The following is a 24,756-nucleotide window of genomic DNA, read 5'->3' on the forward strand; positions in this document are numbered from 1 at the left end:
GGAGGGAGAAACAGAGAGAGAATTAGAACAGGAAAACATTCCTTGGCATTTCCAGTCATTTATTGTCATATGCTCGTTTATAGAGTTTCTTGGTGTGTAATAGCATCCCTAACTTGTATGTGCTACATAAGCCTGGATTCTGAACATACTAGATTAATGTAGTTTTCTAACTGATATCTGTATGCATTCCAAGAGTTAAGACTTTGTTTTTAGCTGACCCAAAATAGTATTTCTGTGTTTGCATATTAACAATAAAGTCATAGAAGTCTTAGCCCTTTTCATTGGAGAATAAACCCTATTTAGTAGCCTGCAGTAAATTTAAGATCTTGTTTTATTAATCTTGATAATTTGGTTAATACTACCACATAAGTGGTACTAGAAGGCATGCTGGCTTACAATTTAAGCTGGGCACTTTAAATTAAATATGATTTTCCTGAATTAGAAGTAGAATAGACTTCCCTATTCATCTTTGTTGCATATTTACTTGAAGTTACCTACATAGTTAACCACTTCACTACTGATCAGCATCTCAAAATTTATGTAACTTGAAATTAGCAGCAATTTTTTACCTCAGAAGATTACAGAATACCTTGATAATTTAATGTAAGAATAGGTGAATATTTGTATGCAGAACTGTATTCAGGACAAATATTCCTTCTGATAAAATTAATTTCCAACTAATAGGAAAAAAAAATATTTTGTAATAATAAAGCTAAGGGCAAAATATCCAAAATTTTAAATGCGCTACAGACTGAAGTCCAATACTGTACTCTGAAAAATTGTACCAGTATCTTAAATTTCTTCTAAATTTTGGCTCTAAGCTATAGGAGTAAAAGGGAAGGTTTTAATTACTTTCAGAGGACATTTAATCAGGTTCTTTACAAACCTTAATTAATTAAGTTTGCTCCAGAGATTAATACAGCTTTAAGATTTACTTTGATTGTAATTGGCTGAAAACACTTGTCTTTACTTGAAAGAATATAACAAATATTTTATATGAGAGAGCCAGACAGCCAAATTAAAATCTAGCATATGACCCTGAATAATGTAGTCTATAAGGTGATGAAACCTCAGCTTCTATGATGGTAGGTAGATAATAATTCCATGTAAAAGTAAGTTGCTTAAAATGCTGTGGCCTTCTGTGTCTTTGCAAACTGTGACATAACTTCTGCTATGCATTGAAACACTTTAGATGGAAATAAGAATGATCAATTCCATTGTTTAGAATCTCTCTGAGAATCACATTGATTGCATTATTTCAATTCAAGAGAAACTAAAAGTTTTAATTTTAAAATTTTAAACATGCAATATCTGTGCAATTTCTTAATATTGCTATGAAAAAGCAAATAAAATTGATATTAACAACAATAATGAATCCCGCTACCTGTGCAAAGTGAAACTTTAAAATAATGGTCATTAAATATATAAAAGACAGAAGGAAGCAACAAATAAACTTTGTGCTGACACAAAGGGTACACAGTCACTAAGGAAGAGCATAAAATCTCTGTATCTTTGGAGTTGTTCGTTTGAAAATGGCATGAAGTTTTTAATGAATTTTACATTAAACAGTGCCTGGATAAAGACAAAGAAATGAAACAGGTCTCCATTTCATTTGAGTTCTCTGTTAGACTGGACTACAAAGCTTGTCTACATTGGAGCAATGCTTCTCTTGGTACAGTGAGCTGGTTTGAACAGGAAGTCTGGAGATTGTCTCCTCCAGAATAACCTACAACTTTACAGTCATGGCATTTTCCTGAGAAAAAGGGAGCTGCAGGCCTTAGCTGCCTGAGGAAGGAATTGAGACCCAGTCTCCCAAAGCCTGATCAAGCAGTCTAGCTACTAGTATATTGTGTGAAAGTTTTGTTGCATTGCTACCAGAATTTTCTTTCTCTTTCTCTCTCTCTGGTTTTGTTTGTTTTTCTGTTTGTTTGTTTAAGTTGAAAAAGTGGACTCTACTCAGACACCTAGGTTCTTACAGGATTTGTGGCTTTTCGGCACTGGTGGAGGAAAGGCTTAATCTGCATTCTGGACTCCACTTTTGAAGTGCCAGAGAACAGAAAATTTAAGTGTATACCTATGGTCAGTACTTCAGCTGACTAGGTCTATACTGGGGATTTTGTAGATCACTCTTCTCCAGTGTCTGATTTTTCCTGGTCATTGTTGCTGGTCCTCAATATCTAATGAATAGTATTGTTGGATAACTGCTTTAGACATTGAATAGCTTTTAATTTCAAGGAAAGAGAGTTCTTGTTGAGTAAATATGTAGTAATTGCTAGGAAAAAAAAAAAAAAAAAAAAGTGACTCTTGACAATTTACAGTGTGTGATATCTTCCAGGTCAATATTTTTAACCGTTACCATACATGGTGCCAAAACAAGGACCTCTGGCTAATCTAAAAGATGATTTTCTTTTCTATTTTGCCATATTGAGGTACAGGTAACATGCCTCATGCCAAAATGTAGGAGTTCCTAATTAATAAAATACTCTTACCTAAACTATAATTTAAATGCTAACTGATGGATATGGTTAAGTAGCAAAAAACTAAAAGATTAAATTACTTACTGGGTCTTTGATTGATTGAAGTGATACATGTCCTGGATAAAACATAAATATTGCAGAAAATAATCCAATATGACATCTCTGACATTCAGCTATAACTTAAATTATAGACTGGTCAGTAAATGATCTTAAGCTGTTTAAGGTTTCATCAACCATCTGCAAGATTGATTTTCTTCAAAATTACTGTACTAAAATGTTTTCTTTTGTTGCTGCATTGACTCAGATCACAAACCACAATTTTAAGATCGGCTCCTATTTACAAAAATGCTTTGACATAGTGCATTTGTTCAGCCTAGGCAACAATAAAGGATTGTGGTATCATTTTGAAGAAGGTTGTTTGACAGGCCCTGTTTGTTTATTTGGGGTAATGTGAGCTGCATTCAGAAAATGTTACATTTTGTTTCATGATTGTGTACATTCTCTCCCACTGCTTCCAGGCAAGCCCTGTAAGCAGAGAAGACACGGATTTAGATCTTGTTTCCATGGCCAGTGGAAGTGCTTTGACTAAGAACAGAGAAAAAAATAAGCAGCCACACAGACACTCAGCAAGATCTTCAAGTAAGTTATGGGTTTTTTTCAATACCAGTTTTAAAGGTCACTTTAAAATAGTTTTGTGGAACTAAGCATGCTTGGAATCCCTAATAACATATGCTAATTATTCTTCTGTTTCTTACCTGAAACCTTTTCATATGTTTTCTATGGTTCTGTGTAAAAAATGCATCATTAATATCAATGGACTTTCCTCTTGTAATTTTAACCCACAGGCAGTGTGACATATACTAGGTCTTCCGATGCCCAAGTTCATAAAATATTGTTTCTTTATACTACAAACAGAATATTTTATGCTAAAAATATTATTGTTTTATGTTCTCCTTCATTTTTTTTCCCCAAAATAGATTTGGAAAATACAACTTCTGTTAACTAAATACCATAACACATATCTTAATCAAGCCATAGATTTCTGTCATGTTAGTTACCAATAATGCTGTAGTATATGCATCCTACAGAACTTACTGTAGCTCAGTGGCAGAGGATCCCTTTATTTTTATCAATCTTTAATATCATACAAATTAAAAGAAGAACATGTATATGAAGAAATAGAATAATGCTTGAAAGTCATAAAATGATACCATTTTCGGATTCATGTTTTATTTTGCATAATGTAGCTGAAGAATATGTTAGCATATTTCTAATACGATGTACTATATTTTGTCATTTGTGTACAAACTGAATTATTCAAATAAATTTAATTCAAAGGCCCCAAATTTTCATTGTGGAAAATATAAGCATTATTAAATAACTCTGGAAAAATTATTAGAATTCATAAATCCATTTAGGCAATGCAGTTTCTTGAAATTATTTGTGTCAAAGTTTACATTCCTAAAATTAGATTAGATAAAATGTAGCATCCTAGTCTCAGTTAAGTGCAGCCATCAGGAAAGAATAAAATTCTTTGTCTGCCTACCATGTTAGAAAAACTTGAATTGCATCCTGAATTTTCCAGTTTCTCTCCGTTGGCTACTAATGAAGCCCCACCATTTAAATTAGATGAGATTGCTGACTACTAGGATCCTGAATTTAGTAGCTGAGCTGCAAATGTCAACAGCAAAATTATCATTATATTCATATGTTCAGAATAGAATGTATGCATATCTGGAATAATTGAGTTAGGTAGTATACACCACTTTCATATTAATGTATAACTGCTGTATAATGTATAATGTATAACCTGCACTATCCTGCCATCCAGAAAAATAAATAAGAATCAGCTCTTTCTCTGAAGAGAGAACTGTTATGCAGAACTTGCCTTAGGAGCTTTAGTACAGTAAATAAAAAAGTCCCATTGTATTATGCCTTCAAAATGAAGAGTCTAGGAAAGAAGCAGAGAACAATCCAACTGGCAGAGTCATAAGTGTGAGAGACAGACAGTCTACTGTGTCTGGTAATATATGTATTTTCACAAAAGACATATCTATATAAGCACATTTACATGTTCATTCTCCTTTCTGTAGTTGAGGAACTAAGGAAAAAAGGGCAGACGATTTATGTTTTTCTATATATGTTTCTGTATGTATTATTTTCTATACATTTTTTTCATTGTGGATATGAGAAGGCTAAACAGTGATGATACATTAAACTGAAATGCATATTACTTATAAAACCAGATATTACTGTTGTCTTTCTACAATTAATATCAAGTAAATAAGCATGTTTATTATATTAGTTCAGTTTGCTGAATACTGTTGCTCTTCAATAATTTACAATAAATTGGGGACCTTAATCTTTAATCATTAAATCATAATCATAAATCATAATCTTTAATCATTAAATGTTTGCCTCTTTTTTATATGAAAATTATATTAATTATATAATAATTTCCTGCTGTATTCCCTCTTGGTTTTGCATTCTGAAATATTTAACGAGGAAGCCTGGAAAGTGTTTTAGTGATTCAGTAGGTGTATTCATTTTGAATTAACAATGAATTGATATTACTGAAGAGATTAGAAAAGGGACTGTGACTTTGGACATGTTTCCATTTTAACTAATTATTAAATCAAGTCCTTACACCACTTTTCAGGAGAATTTGACCTCAATGATCTGACAAGATTTAATCAACAAAACATAGCTACACTACCACTTTACATTCTAATTATTGGTAGGGAGTCTTTGGCAAATTGTGCTGTACAGCTGAGAGATGTTACTAAATTTAAGAGATGTTATGGATATCATATATGTTTCTTATATATAATTTGTAATTCAGTTAATGCATCAATAAATCATTGAGATCCTCCAGATTGAAAAAGCAGGTCTAAAAATACAGAATAAATTATTTTAGGTACATTTACTGAAAAATAAATAAATAAAAAATTGTGTGATACTGAAAAAAATGCCTTTCATATATTGCTGGGTCATGACTGTAGATCATGTTTTTGTAAAGACAAAACATGTAGACTGCTTCACTGCTTTAATTCAGAGGTGTTTTTAGAAAGGCTAAGTCAACATTTTCAGAAGTATTTTGGGGAACTGCCAATTTTCAATGTACTTTTTGTAGGCCTTATTTGCTGAGGATAGGTTCTTAGCATTTCTGAAGTTAAGGTTAAAGATTTTAAAGATTGTTATCACCAGAAATTACTAGGTGTTTCTGAAAAAAAAAAAAAAAAATGGATGGAATGAATTAATCCCAAACTAACTTAATTCTGTTCTTTGACACAAAAATAATTTTAATAATAAAGGAAATGCTGTGGACCTAGTACATCTTAGGCAAAGGAAAGCATTTCTGTATAGCACTTAGGATATTTAATGTGCTTCTCTGTTATATGTTCAAAGGGAAAAGACTGATATGGGTTAAATTATATTAACAACAAAAAAAAAAAAGTAAGTAAAAGATATAACATTAAGAAAGGATAAAAAGTGCTCGGTCAGACTAGTTATCTATCCAGTTTGGAACCTTGCCTGGATTGACGGCCAGTACATTATGTTCTCAAACATACCACCTTGTATTCCTTCCAAAAATCATAGTTATTTCTTTCTGCTCTCTGGTTATTTTTTCTTTTCTATTTCTTGATGTTTTGGGGCTTTTATTTTTATTTTTTAATTTTTTGTCCATTCTCGTCAATCTGCTAAGGTCTTGATCTTTCTGATAAATTTGTGCCAATGAGTTGCAAAAGGAAGCAAGTTTAAAAGACTTTTGCTGACTGTATTTTCTGCCTTTAAGTTTTTTACATTAACTCACCTTGCTTTCTTTAAAAAAATGGCAGAAGAGAAAGATATTTTTATCTGATGTGTACCTTCTCTGTAACACATACCCATGGTCTGTGATGTGGTTAGTGCCTTACAGAGTTTTATTAAAATCTTTATTAGCTCTGTGAATACTGGTGTGAATTACTGGTTATAAAATTTGTTAGTGAATAATTAGAAAATTTGTTAGTGAATAGAGCAATAATAGTGTAGTTAACACTAAGGTACAAGGTGGACAATGAATTTTTTTTGCAAGAATTAGAAATTGAGTAATTATTTTTTGATAACAAGCTAGATGTTTGTTTTTTTTTTATGCTAATCCAGAGTTTGTGAGTAGGTTATGACAATCATAAACTCCATTCTATCATCCCAGACTGGTTACATACAATCAATGTTGTACATTGAGATGAGATGTAAAACTACATTGTCTACCTATCATCAGCATTTTGTGTTTTTCTGTACTCTACAAATCTTAAATTTTATTCTCTTTTACTTTCTTGTTTTGTGACCTGCAATCTGACTGGACTTCCCAGAAGCACTAGAATTTGAAAGTAGAATGTAATGGGAGCTGGGCCACTCATTGTTACTTAAAATGCTACCTGTTATTCTCAATTCTTTTCTTCCTTAGTCTTTCAGAGAGTCTCTGATTTCCGTAAAATATTATTTTTTGTGAAACAAAATTAAAAAAAAAAAAAAACACACAAAACAAACAAACAAACAAACAAAAATGCTTGGAGCTCAACCTTGTAACTCCTTAATCACCCCTAGTTCTAAACATGACCTTTAATTGCTATCTCCACTGCAGACGTGTATTGGTTTAATTTCTCAGATAAATTTCAACTCTACCATTCTCATACTCTGTGAAATTAAATTAATGAAGTTTAATAAAGCTGTTCTTACAGTGGAAAGACTTCCAACTCAGTAGAGAAAAAAAAAAAAAATCAACCAACCAACCAATAAATAAATAAATAAATAAAAACCTCCCTTAACTTTGCTCATTTTTTTCACTTCCCTTATTACACCTTTCAATTCTTATTCTTCTTCTTGAGAGAATCCCAGTTTTTTTTTCCTTTTTTTTTTTTTTTTTTTTTTTTTTTATTGCCTCCCTTTCTCTTGATAAATCAGAATCCCTAAGAAAATTTTCAGCTTTGTTTTAAGGAGCATGATACATCTTTACTTCTCAAAAAATGCCTGCTTTCCTGCTCCTTTCCCCTTACCATTATAATTGTCTATATATTCCAGTTCCATAACTGCTGTCTTTCATTTAGGAATTGTAAACTCTTTGTGTGCAGTAAACATTTCATTTTTAAGATCCCTCTTCATCCTTTACTCTCATTTATGTTTTACTGAGAAACTTCAGCTGGTATTTTTCCTTCCTTCCTTCCTTCCTTCCTTCCTTCCTTCCTTCCTTCCTTCCTTCCTTCCTTCCTTCCTTCCTTCCTTCCTTCCTTCCTTCCTTCCTTCCTTCCTTCCTTCCTTCCTTCCTTCCTTCCTTCCTTCCTTCCTTCCTTCCTTCCTTCCTTCCTTCCTTCCCTCCCTCCCTCCCTCCCTCCCTCCCTCCCTCCCTCCTTCCTTCCTTCCTTCCTTCCTTCCTTCCTTCCTTCCTTCCTTCCTTCCTTCCTTCCTTCCCTCCTTCCTTCCCTCCTTCCTTCCTTCCGCTCTTTCTTTTTTCTCATACAGTCTCCATTAGAAGTTTGCCATGTTACAGAAACTGAGTAAGGAACATTTTAGAAACATATGATCAAATATGGAAGTACTTATTTAGTAGTCCTTTCAGTTTCTTGCTATTTACTTGCTTAGTAGAATTTCTAGAAGATTTATACTATGTAAATATATAAAATTTATGCTTTCTCCTTAGAAACATGTAGAAATGCTGTAAGTGTATAAGGGATATTTACAGTACTAATTACTTGTACCAATTAAAAAATGATGAACCCAATTTACTTGAGAAAATCACAACTGCTATCACTATATTAGGAATAAAGCTATCTCTTCTGTAAGCCACATCTGGTAGTATGACCACATGAATGTTAAGATATGCATTTTGTCCAGTAAAAGATTATGGGATAATTCCATACTATGAATATTTTTGTTCTCAGGAAATGAATGTATAGAATGGATGAAAAAGGGTTCCACAGTTCTGAAGTAGTTAAAATTTACCAGGTTTTGAAACGTACTAGAGAATTATGATTATTGCTGTGAACATCATTTCAATATATTTTTTCCACAGAGTTTCCTCTGTACATCTTACCAGAATACAAAATATGAAAAGAGATGATATTCCACCACTTTTTTGCATAACATATATATATCTATTTTGTCAGAGGAAAACAGTTAGAAATGGATTAAGCCTATGTTGTATGCTGAAAAAAAATACAAAATAACCTGAGTCTGGAAACTCTTAGCCACATTAGGGTGGTGCTTAGGCAAGAAGCTGTGAAAAGGAAGTGAATTAAAAAAAAAAAAAAAAAAAGTGAATAAATCCAATATTATATATTATATATTGGATTTATAAATCCAATAAATATCCAATTATAATGGATTTATAATCCAATATTGTAAATCTATACAATATTCTTCATTATATTTTAAGAATCCTTCAGTATACTGAACTTTATTTGATGTCCTATATGCAAAAATACACAGCACGAGGGAACTTGTTCATGCATAGACAGATATTTTAAAAAGTACTTTTTTGTGGGTATGGTAAATGAATGGTTCTGATAGTATACATTTATCCACATGAGAGTAAATATTTAACAGCAGATTCAAGAATTTTGGCTTTTTTTTCTTTTTTTTTTTTTTTTCCTGGTTCTGTAAGTAGCCTGTTAGTTGATATTAAGTATGTCATTTTGACTTTCCAGTTCTTCTAACTGCTGAAATGACAATTGAGATATGTACTATACTTCTATACTTATGTAAAGTTTATATACCCACTGTTGAAAGGATCATTATATATTTAACTGTAAGGAAAGGCAAAGGGCCTCCTCCTCATTTGTGAACTGTGTAGACTATTAGGAAGCTGTCATGTCAACAAAGGAGTAATGTTACAGATGGATATACACAGGTACAACCATGCAAACCACAGATTAGTTAAAATAGACTGATAAAATCAAGGGCTGTGTCAAATGAGGAATTGATTAATTCACAAAATAAATTAATTAGTGACAGTGTATATCTAGCTATCATTCTTTGAGAGTATCTTAAATTCAGTTATTGATTTATTATTTTTTTTCCTGACTGGGAAGATATTTGATTAAGTAATACAGAAGTGCAGTACTCCTTCTAGAAAAGTTATTAAAAATGGAACAAGCAGTTTACAATGCTAAAACCAGGAAAATAAATAAGCAAAACAAAAACAATAAAAAGACGTGCCATAAATTTCTTTCCAGTATAGATTTCTAAGTCCTGAATTTGCAAATAAAGTGAATCAGCATAAGCGTCACCATTCATTTTCAGAGAGCTATTTATCAATATTATCTGTTTGGGAGGAAGGCTTCTCTCATAAATGGACAGAATGATCATGATGTCTATGATCATTAAGGTAAAATGAATTTCTAAGGTGGAGTCCTGTCTTAATCAAACCCAGTAAGCCAGACTAGTAAACCAGATTTCACTATGATACATGTATCTAATACACAAAGAAAAAAAAATAAATCATTTTTCCTGCTTTTCCTCTATCCACAGATAAAACATCCAAGTGTTTCCCTGTTCTTGCAGTATGCCGTCTTCATAACTAAATAACCCTCTGCCTTTCTCTCACTTTCCTTCCTGCTTCTTCTCTATTGCTCCTGTAGCTAGACTCTGTCACAGAGAGCAAGCAGGCTCTTAAGTTCCCTGACCTAGCATGACTTTCAACATTGTTTTTAGGAACAGATATGCTTAGCTCCCTGTAACATCATGATAAAGCATGTTTCAATGTTGCCTGATGTTTTAAGGAACATAACCAAAATCACTTCCAACCATGTAGGAACAATTTTTATATACTTCATCAAATTTGGACAGATTCAAAAAACAAAGCTGTGTTGCTTGGCAAATTTCAAGTCATTTCTGCAATGGGCAACATAAATATCTCATGTATTTTTTTCTTAGAAGAGACTGACTTCTGAAAACTTCAGGCAAAACCAATAAGTCAGCCTGTAAAATTTCGTCTTAAATGGACAAAATTTGGGAAATAGATAAGAAGCTGGAATACAAAGGAAATATTGGTCTTTAATAGATTTGCTAAAGTCCTGTTTATGGTTAGGAAAACGTTGTATTTTAAAGGAACATCTTTGGAGCATTATGTTTTTTATGTTTTTTCATCTCTATGTGTAGAAAGGTGATTAATAACTTTTTATAACACATCATTATTCTTGTAAATCTGTATGAATTCCTTTATGTGTCTGAGTTTCATGTTAAGAGTTGAAGAGCTGAGATTAATCAAATATGTAATTGCTGGTATGATCTGGTTAGAATAGCATCAATGTTTGATAAACAAATTAAATTCATTAAATTAATTACCCCCTCCCCCTTACCCCCCCCCCCCCAAAAAAAAATGTTTTAGTTTCAGATCTCTATAGGGAAAGGAAATATATCTTTACATATAAGATGCTCCTGTGGCTTCTCAATACTATTCAAATATACGTGTGAAATATAAAAACATAATGAAAATTTATAATACAATATTTTGTTTGTTTTAATGTAAACAATGCAACTTAAAAAAAAAAAAAAAGAAAAAGAGAACATTTGTGATTTGACTTCAGTATAGCCATAAATACCATAAATAACAATATTAAAAAGTAACTCTTCTGAGATTGTTGCATTCACCTTTTCATAGACCTGCTGAACTAGCTTCTTTCTAGAGCTTAAATTGATGTAAACGCTTTGCTGCTAAGGATTCGTTCTGGTCACTTTCATTAAAATGTTGATTTTTTTTTTTCCATGCCTTCTTATGCTGTATTTGCTCTTAAGTAATACAATATGGTAAAGACTTTGAAATAAATTTTCTCTCCAGACACACAATGTTAGGTGGATCGATAAATGCCCTATGATGTCTACTATGCATCATAAAATTTTTACCATAACCTGTTTAACTAAGCTTTTCTTTTTGGACACCAAGAATTTTATTCAAAGCATTTTACATATTGCATTACTTATCAAAACAGAGGATATGTAAACCTTGACATTTGTTAAAAGACCCAGGTTTTAACCAAAAAAGACCAGAACAAATCAATAGCAGAAAACAGATTAAACAACAGAAAAGTAACTGCTTAGAAATAGAAGCTTGTTAACCAAACCCAAGACAAGCTTTCAGCACGTAGTCAAAGGAAATAGTTATTTGATATATACAGGCACCTGAATATATTTCAGAATATACTCGAGCTTCATATAGTTGAAAGTTACAATTAAATGAAAGTACAGTAAATTACTTTTACAATCTGAATCTTCCAAACCCTTGCAAGATAGGAGAAATTAAATTGTTTTTCTTGGCTACCAATTTGTTCCCATATGAGGGGGTGTTAGAATAACTATATATCATGTTAAATTATACTTAATACCAGGTTCTATTTCATTCTAGTACCCATAAATGGTAAAAACGTTGTCATTGTTGCTGTTGTTATTTATTGTTATAGTTGCAAAATTATCATTGCATTATAGAATAAAAACAATGTATTTCTTCTAATTTCTGTTTAGTAAAGATACGTACATATGGGCTTGAAAGAATATGAATCTTTTTGTTATTGCCTTTTGCTTAGTCACATTACATTTATGGAATATAACATTAAAAAAATGTATTATATGCATGTTTACAACTCTTCATAAATCACAAATATACGTGTGCATACCTGTGTATGTATGTACACTTACTAAATGAAAGATATGCCTTATAGATTTGTTTATAACAAATTAAGACTCTAAATTTCACCTTTTATTTTTCCAATCAAGTTCTGATAATATTAATTTTATTTGTTAATATATACTTATACCCAAAACATTCATTTGCAAGACACATATTGTAATTTAGGGAAGAAATAAGGTATTTCAAATCTAAGCTTCCTGTGAAAGCCATTTATCTATTATTTATCTATTACTAATGCTGTAAAAGAGAACTATAAAGATCTGAAAAAAAAAAAAAAAGTATTGGATTGTAAAGTAAGACTTCCAAATAAACTATGCTCTGAGGAACATGTACAGTATCTCACAGTTTTAAAATATTTTAATAATTCATGAATATCTGGCCTTGCAGCATTTTAGATACTTTGGGTAGAACATGCAAAATGTTTGCATTTGCAAGCCATCATTGTTGTTTAGTGAACTCTTGTTTTATTCTTCTGTTCATTGAACCAAGTATCTTCCCAACTTTTTGTTATTTTCTCACCTGTTCTTAAAGAATCTCACAAAGCAGTAAATTTGTAAAACTTCTCCTGAGCAAGTATAATCTCCAAGGAGAAGTATAACAAGCATAAACATAAATAAATGGAACAAATAAGGTTTCAGTTAACTGTTCACTTTAATGATTTTAAAAAATAAAACAATAAAACAAGGCTGTATTTGTAAGGAACATTTGGAGGTTCAGTTCAAAATGGCATCATCATCCCCAAATTCTTGTCTTCCGTCATCCCCTTTATTTAGACAAAATTTTAACCATTTGATATGGACCTGTCTTTATTGAATATTTCTGAAGGGAAAAAAAAATGACTGTTTTAATAATGTATAATTAGAAGACCTGTTGTAACACAGGCACAAAAATATAGCAGAGTTAGTTTTAATTTACATGTGATATTTTTATTTCTTGCAACACTCAACCTAGACGCTTGCTTTATACTTATTAGAAATGCTTCTCTTAGTTTCCCTCAAGAGTGGATTCTTGCCTGGATTCTCAATGGAACAGAAGAAGATATGACTTAAAAATAAGCACAGAAATTTAATGGCACATGTATGATAAATCAGTTAAGTCCTATATTTGCAATGCATTCCATTTGTATATTTTGATTTTCCTTTCTGGTTATTCCATTAAGCTCTAGGAGGAAGATGCAATAAAAAGATGTCTTATATTTGACTTACGCCTTCATCATAAATGAGCTGTTTCTTTGCTTTACAACACTCAATCATAATTAACATTTAAGCAACCAGTAGTTCTGTAATTACAAAGTCTGAATATTAGGTATAACATAAATAGGAGTAAGCAAACCTCATTATGCTTCTATACCAGTCTGGCACGTAACTATTCGAGAATTCTTCTGTAGGGAATATGTTGTTTTGTCTCAATGGAAGTTTTTCATCACTCCAATTAGACCACTAACTAGAACAGCAACGCTGATAATAATACCCATCTCTCAGTTCAATTGAGTTGATATCAGAAGTACATTCTCAAAAGAGCAAGCATGTTTATATCCACTTCAAAGACATTAAGGTGGGACATACAAAGGGAGTGAGCAGCTGAAGGAACTGGACTTGTTTAATCTGGAGCAAAGGAGGCTGAGGAGGTGACAAAGCACTGTTCTCTTTAAGTACCTGAAAGAAGCTTGTAATGAGGAAGGTGTCAATCTCTCTTCTCAGACTCAAGGCAATGGCTTCAGGTTGTGCCAGGGGATGTTTAGACTTGATATCAGGAAGCATTTCTTCATGGGAAGGGTGATTAGACAGGCAGCCCAGGGAGTTACCATCCCTGGAGGTATTTAAGAGATGTGGATGTGTCACTTAGGGACATGGGTTAGCAGTGGACTTGTAGTGTTAGATGAATGGTTGGACCTGACAGTCTTTTCCAACCAAAATGATTCTATGCTTTGCACTTTACAGGCCTAACATGGTGATATTTTCATTCTAAATTTGTTGTTCATTCCCTGCAATGATTTCATTTTATTTGTCTGAAAATGCTAAGAATCCTATGAATGATGGGAAGGAAGGATATAGAGTAGCCTATGCTTTGATTAACTTTCTCTAGATCAATACTGTAGGTAAAGCTTAAAGCAGACAGTAGAAAGTCTAACCAACACTACAGACTGCATAGAGAAAAAGAGCGTCGTGACCACCAGAGTTTGGGATATCCTCTGATTTGTTAAACCCAGATTCAAGGGAGCAGTGAGTATCTGGAATTTTACAAAAATACCTTCAGGCTGAGGAAATTGTCCTGCCCTGCTACTGAGACCACAGGGTCTAGAAATTCTGAGCTATGATTCTCACATAGAAGGTTGTTTTGTCAGACAGATTATATACACTCAAAACTAATAAATTATTACATTTTACTTACAAAATATTTGACTATGCTACCCTCTAAGCAATGTACAAATCAATTACAATTAAAAATAAAAAATAAATATGTGAACTATTGACCATGAAGTTTAGACAAGTACAATTCATGCTATGACAGATACTGCCATCATTCTGCCAAAATAAAAGGGTATATTACTAATTTGTAAAGACTTCTCACAAGTATCTTATAGCGAATTACAGCAAGTCTGTAGGGATTCTTTTATGGAATAATATACCTTTCACAGCAATGTTGAGACAATATATCCCTTGCAATGAATTGTGTATAGTTTTAAGTGGAAAGCCAGAAAACTATATTTATAGATTTCTGAAATCCATCATGAAAATAATATTTATCAGTACAGATAAGTTCATAATCAAGTGTGGTTGTTAGTCTAGGAATAATCCAGGCTAGGCAATTAGGATATGTTTGACTTTCTTTTTTTCTGTATTCATTGGGCTCTGTCACTTTTAAACTAATTTTCAAATTTATTATTATTGGTTTTGTTCTGACATTTGTCTTTTTTTCAAAATAATTCAAAATAATTCAATATTAATTCAAAAGGTAATTCAAATATTTCTTTCATCAAAATATAGAAATAACTGCTATCTTTAATATACCTTTATCATTAATATAATCTTGAAGATGAATGTATTAAAGAGTCAGTCTCAAGCATACACTAGCCCAAAATATTTTTCCAGTTTAAACATGTAATAGATCCTTCCTTCCTTTCTTCCTTCCTTCCTTCCTTCCTTCCTTCCTTCCTTCCTTCCTTCCTTCCTTCCTTCCTTCCTTCCTTCCTTCCTTCCTTCCTTCCTTCCTTTCCTTCCTTCCTTCCTTCCTTCCTCCCTCCCTCCCTCCCTCCCTCCCTCCCTCCCTCCCTTCCTCCCTTCCTCCCTTCCTCCCTTCCTCCCTTCCTCCCTTCCTCCCTTCCTCCCTTCCTCCCTTCCTCCCTTCCTCCCTTCCTCCCTTCCTCCCTTCCTCCCTTCCTTCCTTCCTTCCTTCCTTCCTTCCTTCCTTCCTTCCTTCCTTCCTTCCTTCCTTCCTTCCTTCTTTTTCTTTCGTTCTTTCATTCTTTCTTTTTCTTCAGATGTCATATTCCACAGTATTAAATCTTTTTATGGTTTAACAACATTTCCAAATTCAGAAAAAAAAAATTAAAATCTTTCATGGAGGGACACATTTTTTTTTTTATATTATCACCATATTAGATGTATTTTGTTTCCTTAATCAATTAACGAATTTGAAGGTCTTAGCTTTCAATGAATGTCTTACAGTTCCCAGTCAAAAGAATGAATAGAATGTTTACTGCTTAGTTAAATAACTTTATTCTTTGCTCTTTAACAAAAGCCTATCTGTACTAGATATCTTCTACCATTTGAGGTGTCAAATAAAAGGATCCAAAGACAAGAAAACTGCGGTCCTGTAAAGGCAAGACAGTAGCATTTTAGACCTCTATCAAGTAGACCTGGAGTAAATTATATATCTCAAGAAAAAAAGAAAGAAAAATAGAAAAAAAAAAAAAAGAAAATCAATTGACTATAGCCATAGAGCCATAAGTAAACAGACAGGTTTACTTATTAAAGCATTAAAGCTACTAGAAAAGAAAAAGAGAGAACTATTTATAAGATGCATTTGCAATAATTAAAAATTTCATAAAAGGGAACACAAAGCTGGTAAAAGCTCCTGACATTTAGATCTAGCTGACTACAGAAAAGTATCCACAAGAAAACAGAAAAGTTCTGTTTGAAAATGTATCACTATTGTTACCTATATTTCTAAATAAGCATGTTCAATCATATAATTTAAGCATTTTATTATTATTATTTTGGGGTGGCTATTATGAGAAATTTAGTTTTGTTGTTTCAAAGCACCAAGAGGTTGACATATCAAAAATGTTTACTAAAGATATGTAATTGGTAATCTTTTCCTTTGATAGGTGGCAAAAAAAAAATGTTTGTAAATTTTGTATTTGATAATCCATCACACTAATTATATATAGATAGATAGATAGATAGATATAACTGCTATACTGTGAACATCTTATCATCCTCTTGGCAAGTTTAATTTGTTTTCAGACACTTAGCATGCTAATAGGTGTCTAAGAAAGACATTTCCATCTGTTAAATGTTGTTTTGTATAAATATAATAATTTGAATCAATAGTTGTTTAGTTTATTAAATTAGTATATAGCCAGTATATAACCAGTATATTTTATAATATATATGTAATATTATATAATAGTATATAATATATAGCTAAATTATTCAGTCATCTATATATATGACAATTATTTTTATTTAATACATTTATGTGTGTGCTTAAACTTGCTTTGGCATCATTCAACTTTCTCAGAGTCCAAGTATTCCTGGGCTTTGAAAGAAGAAATGCTTTCATTTGCTAAGATATTAAAACAAGAACTTGATAAATTGATATGTCTTCTGAACTAGACCTACTTCAATTTGGAAAATGCTAATTTATCTGTGTAAAATATACTCAAAACGGACACATAATGGCTCTATTAAAGATAGGGTAATTTTGTTTAGTAATTTTACTGTTTATTTTCATAAAGGCTTTTTTTTTCATAAATTACTGCTTTACGAAAATACTTTAACTTAAAAGTTAAAAAACAGAGAGGAATACAGAGTTAGAAAACATGATTGCTATCAATTTTTGACATAGCAATATATTTTGTGATATTAAAAGAAACATGAAGCAGTTAAATTTAGTGTTTGCTGTTGTTTAATTTCATATATTTGTTTGTTGCTTAGAAAAGAATGTATCTACACCAGATAAATCACATCTGGGTCCATCTTGTAGAGAACGGATATCATTTCGAGACCATCCAGTGCAGCTCAGCGGAGGATGGGGAACAGGAAAAAAGAGGCAAAAGGTTAAAAATGTTAGTTGAATATTGGAGATTGTTTGACTAGTTGATTTAATCAAATTTTTGGTTTCCAAAGCATGTGGAGAACTGTTTCCTTTTAAGCCTATGAATATATATATTCACACACATATATACATATATATATGTATATTATTCACACATATATATACATATATATATAAACATATATATATATATTCACACATATATATGTGAATATATATATGTAGGTTTATTATCAGCATAATAAGTTTCAGTTAACTAAATGCGACATTTTATTATACATAGTTATAGTGTTTTTTGGTTGTTAGTTTTGTTTTGTTTTTGGTCAAATTACTTTATACCTGTCAGTACATTGTCATACTTAGTGTTTTCGATTGCTTATATGTTTCTGTGGTTTAGAACACAGAATCAATCAACTCTACAAGAATGAATTGTTGTACAGTGAGCAAGTTTAGGCTTGTTTATAAGAAGTGGTTGAGATGTGCAAATGTAGTTAGTAATAGTTCATGATGTATGCTGTATATCAAATCTCTAAATACTCATTTTTCACAAATAAAATACATGCTTATAAACTGTGTTATGGACTATGACATCCAATAATGTCATTCTTAAAGTCAGTTTAGAATATTTTACTGAAGCAGCTAAAATTCATGGCAGGCTGGAAACATACAAATAGCGGGGATGCATTTTTTTTAACAATGTGAGAAATCCTCTTGAACTTTCACCCTAAATTTTTGTAATAATATGATAAAGTCACCTGCTAAACTCTTTTATACTTTCAAATATTTCTAACCTTTTCCTAGATGGTTAAAGAAAAATAAATTTACTACGATCTTATTTGTGCTGGGGTAGTATAACCCTACGTCTACAAGACACTGTTAACTCAACTCTATTTGTTCATGTAGTCCTTCAGACCCATGTTTAGAAGTTCTGTGGTACAAAGAGATCTAGAGAAAGAAATAAAATAAATTATTTAGTTTATATAATAAACTATTAATACTACTTTGAGGTAGAAAACTTGAGATGGATATCTAACTCATTACTTCTAGTGAATTCTTTGCTCATTGGTATACACAACAGAAAAGGTTTGTTGTGTTTTTTTTTTGTTTTTTTTTTTTTTGTTTTTTTTTTTTTTTAATTTAGTTTTATTTTATTTATTTTATTTATTTCAAAGCCTAACATTTTAATGTTTTCCACTTTGAGTATTGAAGTTGCTAACCGGATCTTGAGAAGTCTGTCTTTGGATTTCCTCATCTGTTTTTGTCCAATATTCTGAATCCTCAATTCTTTACAGACTGAGAGAGAGTTGGGAAGGATAATGTGGCTTGAAAATTCAGTCATTACAGAAGATAAGTTCTTATGTTATGTCTTCAAAATGTACTTAAATTTCATTATATTATTTTGTGAGTTGCTTTTATATGCTAACACATACATGTGACTGATGTTTCAAAGAAATTATCTCAATTTTTGTGAATATTCACATCCATTTTCACGTTCAAGGACAGCTGATACCATGCAAAACATTGCAGCATTGCTGTCGATACCTGTTCAATAACTTTGCTCATTCCTATCACAGTCTCATTGAATATATTGAGTTGAAAGAGACCCACAAGGATCACTGAATCCAACTCATCATGACTCCACACAGGACAACCTAAGAATTGAAACATATTTCTGAGAGTGTTATCCATACTTGAACTCTGTCAGGCCCAGTGCCATGACCACTTCCCTGGGGAGCCTGTTCCAGTACCTGACCATCCTCTTGGTAAAGAATTTTTTCCTGATACCCAATGTGAACATCTGCATCTTTAAACCATTCCCTTTGATCCTTGTCACTGGTGAGCAAAGAAAAGACATGAGCACCTCCTTCCCCACTTCCCTTCATGAGGAAGTTGTAGACTATAATGAGGTCACCCCTCAGTCTCCTCTAAGCTGGATAAACTAAGTATTCTTACTGACTCCTCATAAGTCATACCCCCTGGTTCTTTTGTTGCCATTCTTTGGACACATCCTTCTTATATCCTATTAAGGTACTTTTTTTTTTTTTTGTTATCACTTTATTTTGAAAAGCCAGTGCAGCCTATTTCAGAGAAGATTTCATTCACTTTTAGAGGAATGATGATCAGCACAGTTCCTTGTCCTGACTGTGGAAATGCTGTTGTCTTCAGCAGAGTATAAAATGTCATTAGATGGTTCTACAGTCTAGTTAGTTTCCCAATGTATGTAGCAAGTCTACTGCATACTTTCAGTATTCTAAATTTCTAAATATATTGTATAATACCTTTTAAAAATCACCCCCAAAGACTGCAGCTTTTGTCATTTCAATTGTATCATTAAGAATATTAGTTTTGAAAGAAAGCTTTGTTAGTTCAAAATATTTGTCATTGTATGTGGCAGTATGGTCAGTAAATAGATCCACCACTATTACGGGTACTAACTGGAGATCAAAATGCAAAATCAAACAGTTTACAATTCAGCACTCCTTGCAGAATGTTCCATCTATTTAGACTGTGCATAATATACTGCACATCAATGCAACTGATGCAAAGTAAAACAAGGATATTTGTTATTCAGATTTCATAAATGTTAGATGGTATAATAAAAATATACTTTACAAAAGTTTTCATACCTGATCTCTTTTGCTTTCCAGGTGTTTCTGAATTAGAAATACCAAGCCTAAGTAAAATGTTTTGGCAACATTTTTAAAGGCACTTTATTTTGTAAGGAAAAGGTAGTAGCTTTATAACATACAACTTACTAAATTACATGTTGGAGTGACAAGATTTGCTGACATGCCTTTTGAGTTTCATAACATGCTTAGTCTGCTATTCCATAAATTGATATTGTCATGAATATGTTAAGTAGCATACCTAACAGAAATTAAGTTACAAAATATGCCAAAATACATTGTTGTTTTCATTAGATAATATTGCAATACGTAATAGGATGTCTTGTTATTATATCCAGTACATTTTTAAGAATTGCAGTGTTGAAAGTACAGTGTGTCTGGTCAAATATGGGTAAAAGTCCAAGGCGCAATTTCTGTTTAAGCTAGTAGAAAGACCATTATTGTTTTCAGGACCAAGATGAAATCTGGGCAAATGTCTGTTGCTCTTACACCTTACAACATGTAGGGTCAGAAGTAACATGAATGCTACATCTGGTGACATATTTACGACATGACTACTTCAAGCAGCAGAAAGCTGTTTCATGCTTTCTTTTTGTCTCCCTCATATTTTCTATTTTCTTTCTTTCTGGTAGTTTTTTTGTTTGTTTGTTTGTTTGTTTTTTTCCCCTCTATCTCCGCTCTATCAAATACAGCAGTTCCTATTCAGGACAAGAACACATAATTAAAAGTAAGTTCCTCTGAAAATCTATTTCGATATGTTTGGGTGGCTGTGAGTAGAGTGCTTGGAACTTGAGTTCAGAGCAAGTCCATGTGACGGCCCAGGAAAACATGAACCCCAAATACCTAAAACTGCGTATTTCTAAATGTGCTGCTGCCTTTGTGGTGCTCTAAACCTCTTCACGGTTAACTAGCATAATCTGCTCAGCACTTTTTTCTTTTCCCTGTATATCCTTTAGTAGGAAAGAAGAAAGACTTCATGTGAAAAACAAACAAACAAACAAACAAACAAAAACACTTCAGAAAATCTTCCTTTCCTTGCCTATATGAGTCTCGATTCTTGAAAGAATCTCATTCTGTAGAAAAAAAAATTCAAAATCAAGGATGAAACAACACAAGTGAGTTTAGTCATTTACCCTTTAGTAGGTGTCGTTTACCAAACCCAATCGAACAGCGTTTTTTGACCTTTCCTCAGGACGGATCACTGAGATTGCTTTCGCCGTATAATTTATGTGAACATGAACTCTGATCGCCAGTATATTCTTTAAACGCTCCTTTGTTCGAAAGGTGTCATTAGGAGCATCGTTACCTGCTGCAACAGAGAAGTGCATTCTGAATCAGGAGGTGTTAATGGTACTCAGATTGTCCATATTTGAATGACAAAACACGATGACGAAATATTTCTAGCTGAATAACAGGCCAGTTTTCTTGCTTACTTCTTTAGATACTTTTCAGACAGTAGCTGTGTTTACTCAAATGATTACTGCTCAAGTAAATTTCTTATTTTAAGAGATCTGCAAATAATGGGTACCCAATGTGCCTTTAGGATAGACATTGCTGTGGTCCAGGATGAGCTGGTATTGCATTTTGGGTTAGTAAATCATTATAATTAAGTACCAATAATCTAGTACTAATAATATAATACTCAATCATACATTCATTAAATGAGGGTCTGCTGTACGAAATATTTATATTTTTCAAAAATATGCCACAGGTTACATCCAAATCTCACTTCAGACACATGGTTGCAAAGCAGCCACTTGGTCTCCAACTACAGCTATTATACCCACAGTGAGGAATTTATTTAAATTTTTTATTATTATTATTATTTTTTTAATCATGATAATAGAACTTTATATTTCTGGAGGCACAGCCTTTCCTTGATATACACTGAAGTTAATTCTATTAACATTAATGGAAACCAAGCTAATATTCTGGGACACTGCAATATCTTAATACTGTTTCCTGTAATGAGAAAAACACATTAGAAAAGTGGTTATTACTGGATGGCCCCAGGAAGGCAGGAAAGGAACACAACCATGTAAAAGTCTGACTAGTCTGATTTCACATCTGAGATCCAAGCTGTTTGTACTTAACTGTACTAGCTAAAAATAAATAAATAAATAAATAAATAAGTTTTCCTCTCTTATTTCTTTTTACAGTCCTAAGTGATAAACTAATTATCTAATTTTATTTTTATAAGATTTGTGGAAAGTATTAGTCCAGCATAGGAGTTTGGATCTTTGGCTGTTAGTCTGTAGGAAGCAGATGAATGACAGTCACTTCTGAGTTCAATGTTGAATAAGGTCTTAGAGAATGGAAATCTCATGGCCCACAGTGAACTTCATCACTTGTAAGATCTTGTGTGATAAGTGTGAAAGTCGTACAGTTCATGCATGTACCATAGTTCAGTAGGAATGGGGGGCCACTGTTTTCTCACAGAAGCAGAGAAATGTGATTAGAGTAGGAAAGAAACATAGGTATGGCCTGGAAGTAACAATATAGTCTAAATAAATAATCTAAACCAGCCAATGTATTTCAATGGATAAATGATAAATTGTTCCTCAAGGTAGGTAATGGGCAGGAAAGTGCTGATCATACCTCCTTGGATCCACCCTCAAGATACCTTCAAGGTGCCAAATTGGGCTGAGTTTTTTTCAGTTAACACCGAAAAAACTACTGGAGAGTTGTTTATGAAGTCCCATGATGGCCAAAGTGCAGGGACTGGGTTTTCCAGGAGATTTTTAGAAGAAATATTTTGTATCTGCCTCAGACTGACAAGTTGTTGAAGTCTGGAAGTTGAAATAAATGGCATTATGAACTATATTGTTATTCGTGAGCAGATAGACAGATTGTTCTTCATGAGCAAAGAAGGACTTCCTCTGCTATTTCTGTGACATGGATGCTGATGGAACGGGTTATCATTTACCTAGCTGCCAAGAAGGACTACAATTTGTTCCTCTTCTGGTCCTCGCTTGAATGATCGATGGATTTGTTTAGAATTAGCATCCTTTACTTAGTTTCTTAGCTGACTGATTGCTGTCTACATAGCTAGTTGTTTTTGTTTGTTTTGTTTGTTTTTCATCCAAACATTAAAGAAGACCAAATACCCAGGTAGATGTAAAATGACCCCTGGCTGAAATGCAGTTTTACTCGCAGTAGTAAAAGAGAAAGACCAAGAGTATTTTATGTTCGTAACAACCAATGATGATTTGACAAAGTTAAGATATGATCAGAAATGTTTGTTAATAATAGCTGAGGGTTGCATTTTCTGTATTCCTAGCTTATTCATTTGGTAAATTACTCTTAGGCAAAGAAACCAAAGGTGGTGGTTGTTGTTGTTGTTGTTATTTAGACATTACTTCAGGGAGTCTGAGCGCAAATAAGCACTATTAATCAGCTGTGCCAAAGGCAAAACAATTTTTAGTGGAGATCGCTATAGCTATCAGGTATATTTCTAATAAAGAATAAATGCTTCTATTTCAAGTGAGAGCAGTTTACTATTCCTGTGAACAACGCTCTACAAAGGAAAAAGTAAGAGAAAAAAAAAGGGGGGGGGGGGGGGGAATAAAAAAGGCTTTATTTTCCTGCTAAATTTGTGTCATTAAATTAGAGTTGTCCATTCAAAACTGCATGTCTTCTGCTACCATCACCATGTGTAGGAGGTCTAGAGGTTATTCATTGCAAGAACCCAAGTCAGCCGTAAATTTGACCCTAATCTGACTAATACGTTGTAATTTGCGCGATTTAATTAGGTTCTCCAGTAATTTTCCTTTAAACAACAACTTGCTTAATGTGAGAAAAGAAGTCGTGCCACAAAAAAAACGTGTTTTCTCCAGTGCCAGGTGAGAAGAGAATACTTAGTCTCGTCTAAGTGATAACTTCTGGTGTTTTTTCTTCCGTCGCAGTTTATTCATAATTTGCAGCTTCTGTGAAAGCCATCTTGATGCAACCAAGTGCGCTTCCTGCTGCTAATTTCAGTGTCGGTCCCTGAAACCGTAGCGCTGTGCACCAGCTCCAGAAAGAGCACAGAGAAATCTGTGTTTGTGTAAGGATTTCCTTAAATAAATTCGTTTTCCATTTTACGAGCAGTGCGTTCATTCTTCGTTACGAGCTCAGTCCCATTGATTTCTGTGCGAGTTTTGCCTGAATAAAAGCCAATAACGACAAGCTGTGTTTTATACCATTCTCAATTGCAGGTAGCATCTCGGGTGGCTGCCGAGCCCATGCAGTGCACAGCTGGGCCATGAGCCGGCGTGAAGTCCGGTCCTCGTGTCGCTGGTGGGGAGGGATGCTCTGGATGGGGTACCATGCGGTCGAGGGGGCAATTTGCTTTCTCTTGGCGGATACCTCTTACTCTGCAAGCAGGAGGCGAAGAGAGGCATCGCGCTTACAGCACCTCTGCTTTAGCTGATTGATACTTGACGAACAAACCCGTCACCAACCCCCCCCCCCCCCCCCCCCCCGGCCCCCGTCCTTGCTCCGGTACAAATGCAGGCAGAAATAAGGGACTTTCGTGCTGGGTCAGGTCCCCCACGCCCATTGCTCCCCGATACCCTCTGGAAGCAAGCACCGCACAAACGTCTCAGGGAAAAGGTCTCTCGCAGTGACATATCCCAGGTACGGGTTTTGTCAGGAAAAGTGAAATACTCCGAAGCAATTTGTAATACAGTGGATTAATTTTGATTGCCTGGGGTAGAAACAAAAAGAA

The 24,756-nt window shown here is 33.2% G+C and overlaps 1 protein-coding gene across 11 annotated transcripts in view; it reads left to right on the plus strand.

Annotated features, from left to right (window-relative positions):
• LRRIQ1 (leucine rich repeats and IQ motif containing 1) overlaps positions 1 to 24,075 on the plus strand; it is a 119,207-nt gene extending 95,132 nt beyond the window's left edge. For 7 of the 11 annotated variants that reach the window (XM_084514912.1, XM_084514923.1, XM_084514927.1 and 4 more), the window contains 2 exons: positions 2,996 to 3,116; positions 17,301 to 17,994. In XM_084514912.1, the coding sequence (XP_084371038.1) occupies positions 2,996 to 3,116; positions 17,301 to 17,440 (261 nt within the window). In that variant the 3' untranslated portion in view covers positions 17,441 to 17,994. Of the gene's footprint in view, positions 1 to 2,995; positions 3,117 to 10,388; positions 10,515 to 17,300; positions 17,995 to 23,953 lie in introns of those variants that run through there. The other 4 variants (XR_014691613.1, XM_084514926.1, XM_084514924.1 and 1 more) reach the window with 4 other exon arrangements.
• The last annotated feature ends 681 nt before the right edge of the window (positions 24,076 to 24,756 follow it).

This window comes from Aythya ferina (genome assembly GCF_964211825.1).
Source record: "Aythya ferina genome assembly, chromosome: 1".
NCBI lineage: Eukaryota > Metazoa > Chordata > Aves > Anseriformes > Anatidae > Aythya > Aythya ferina.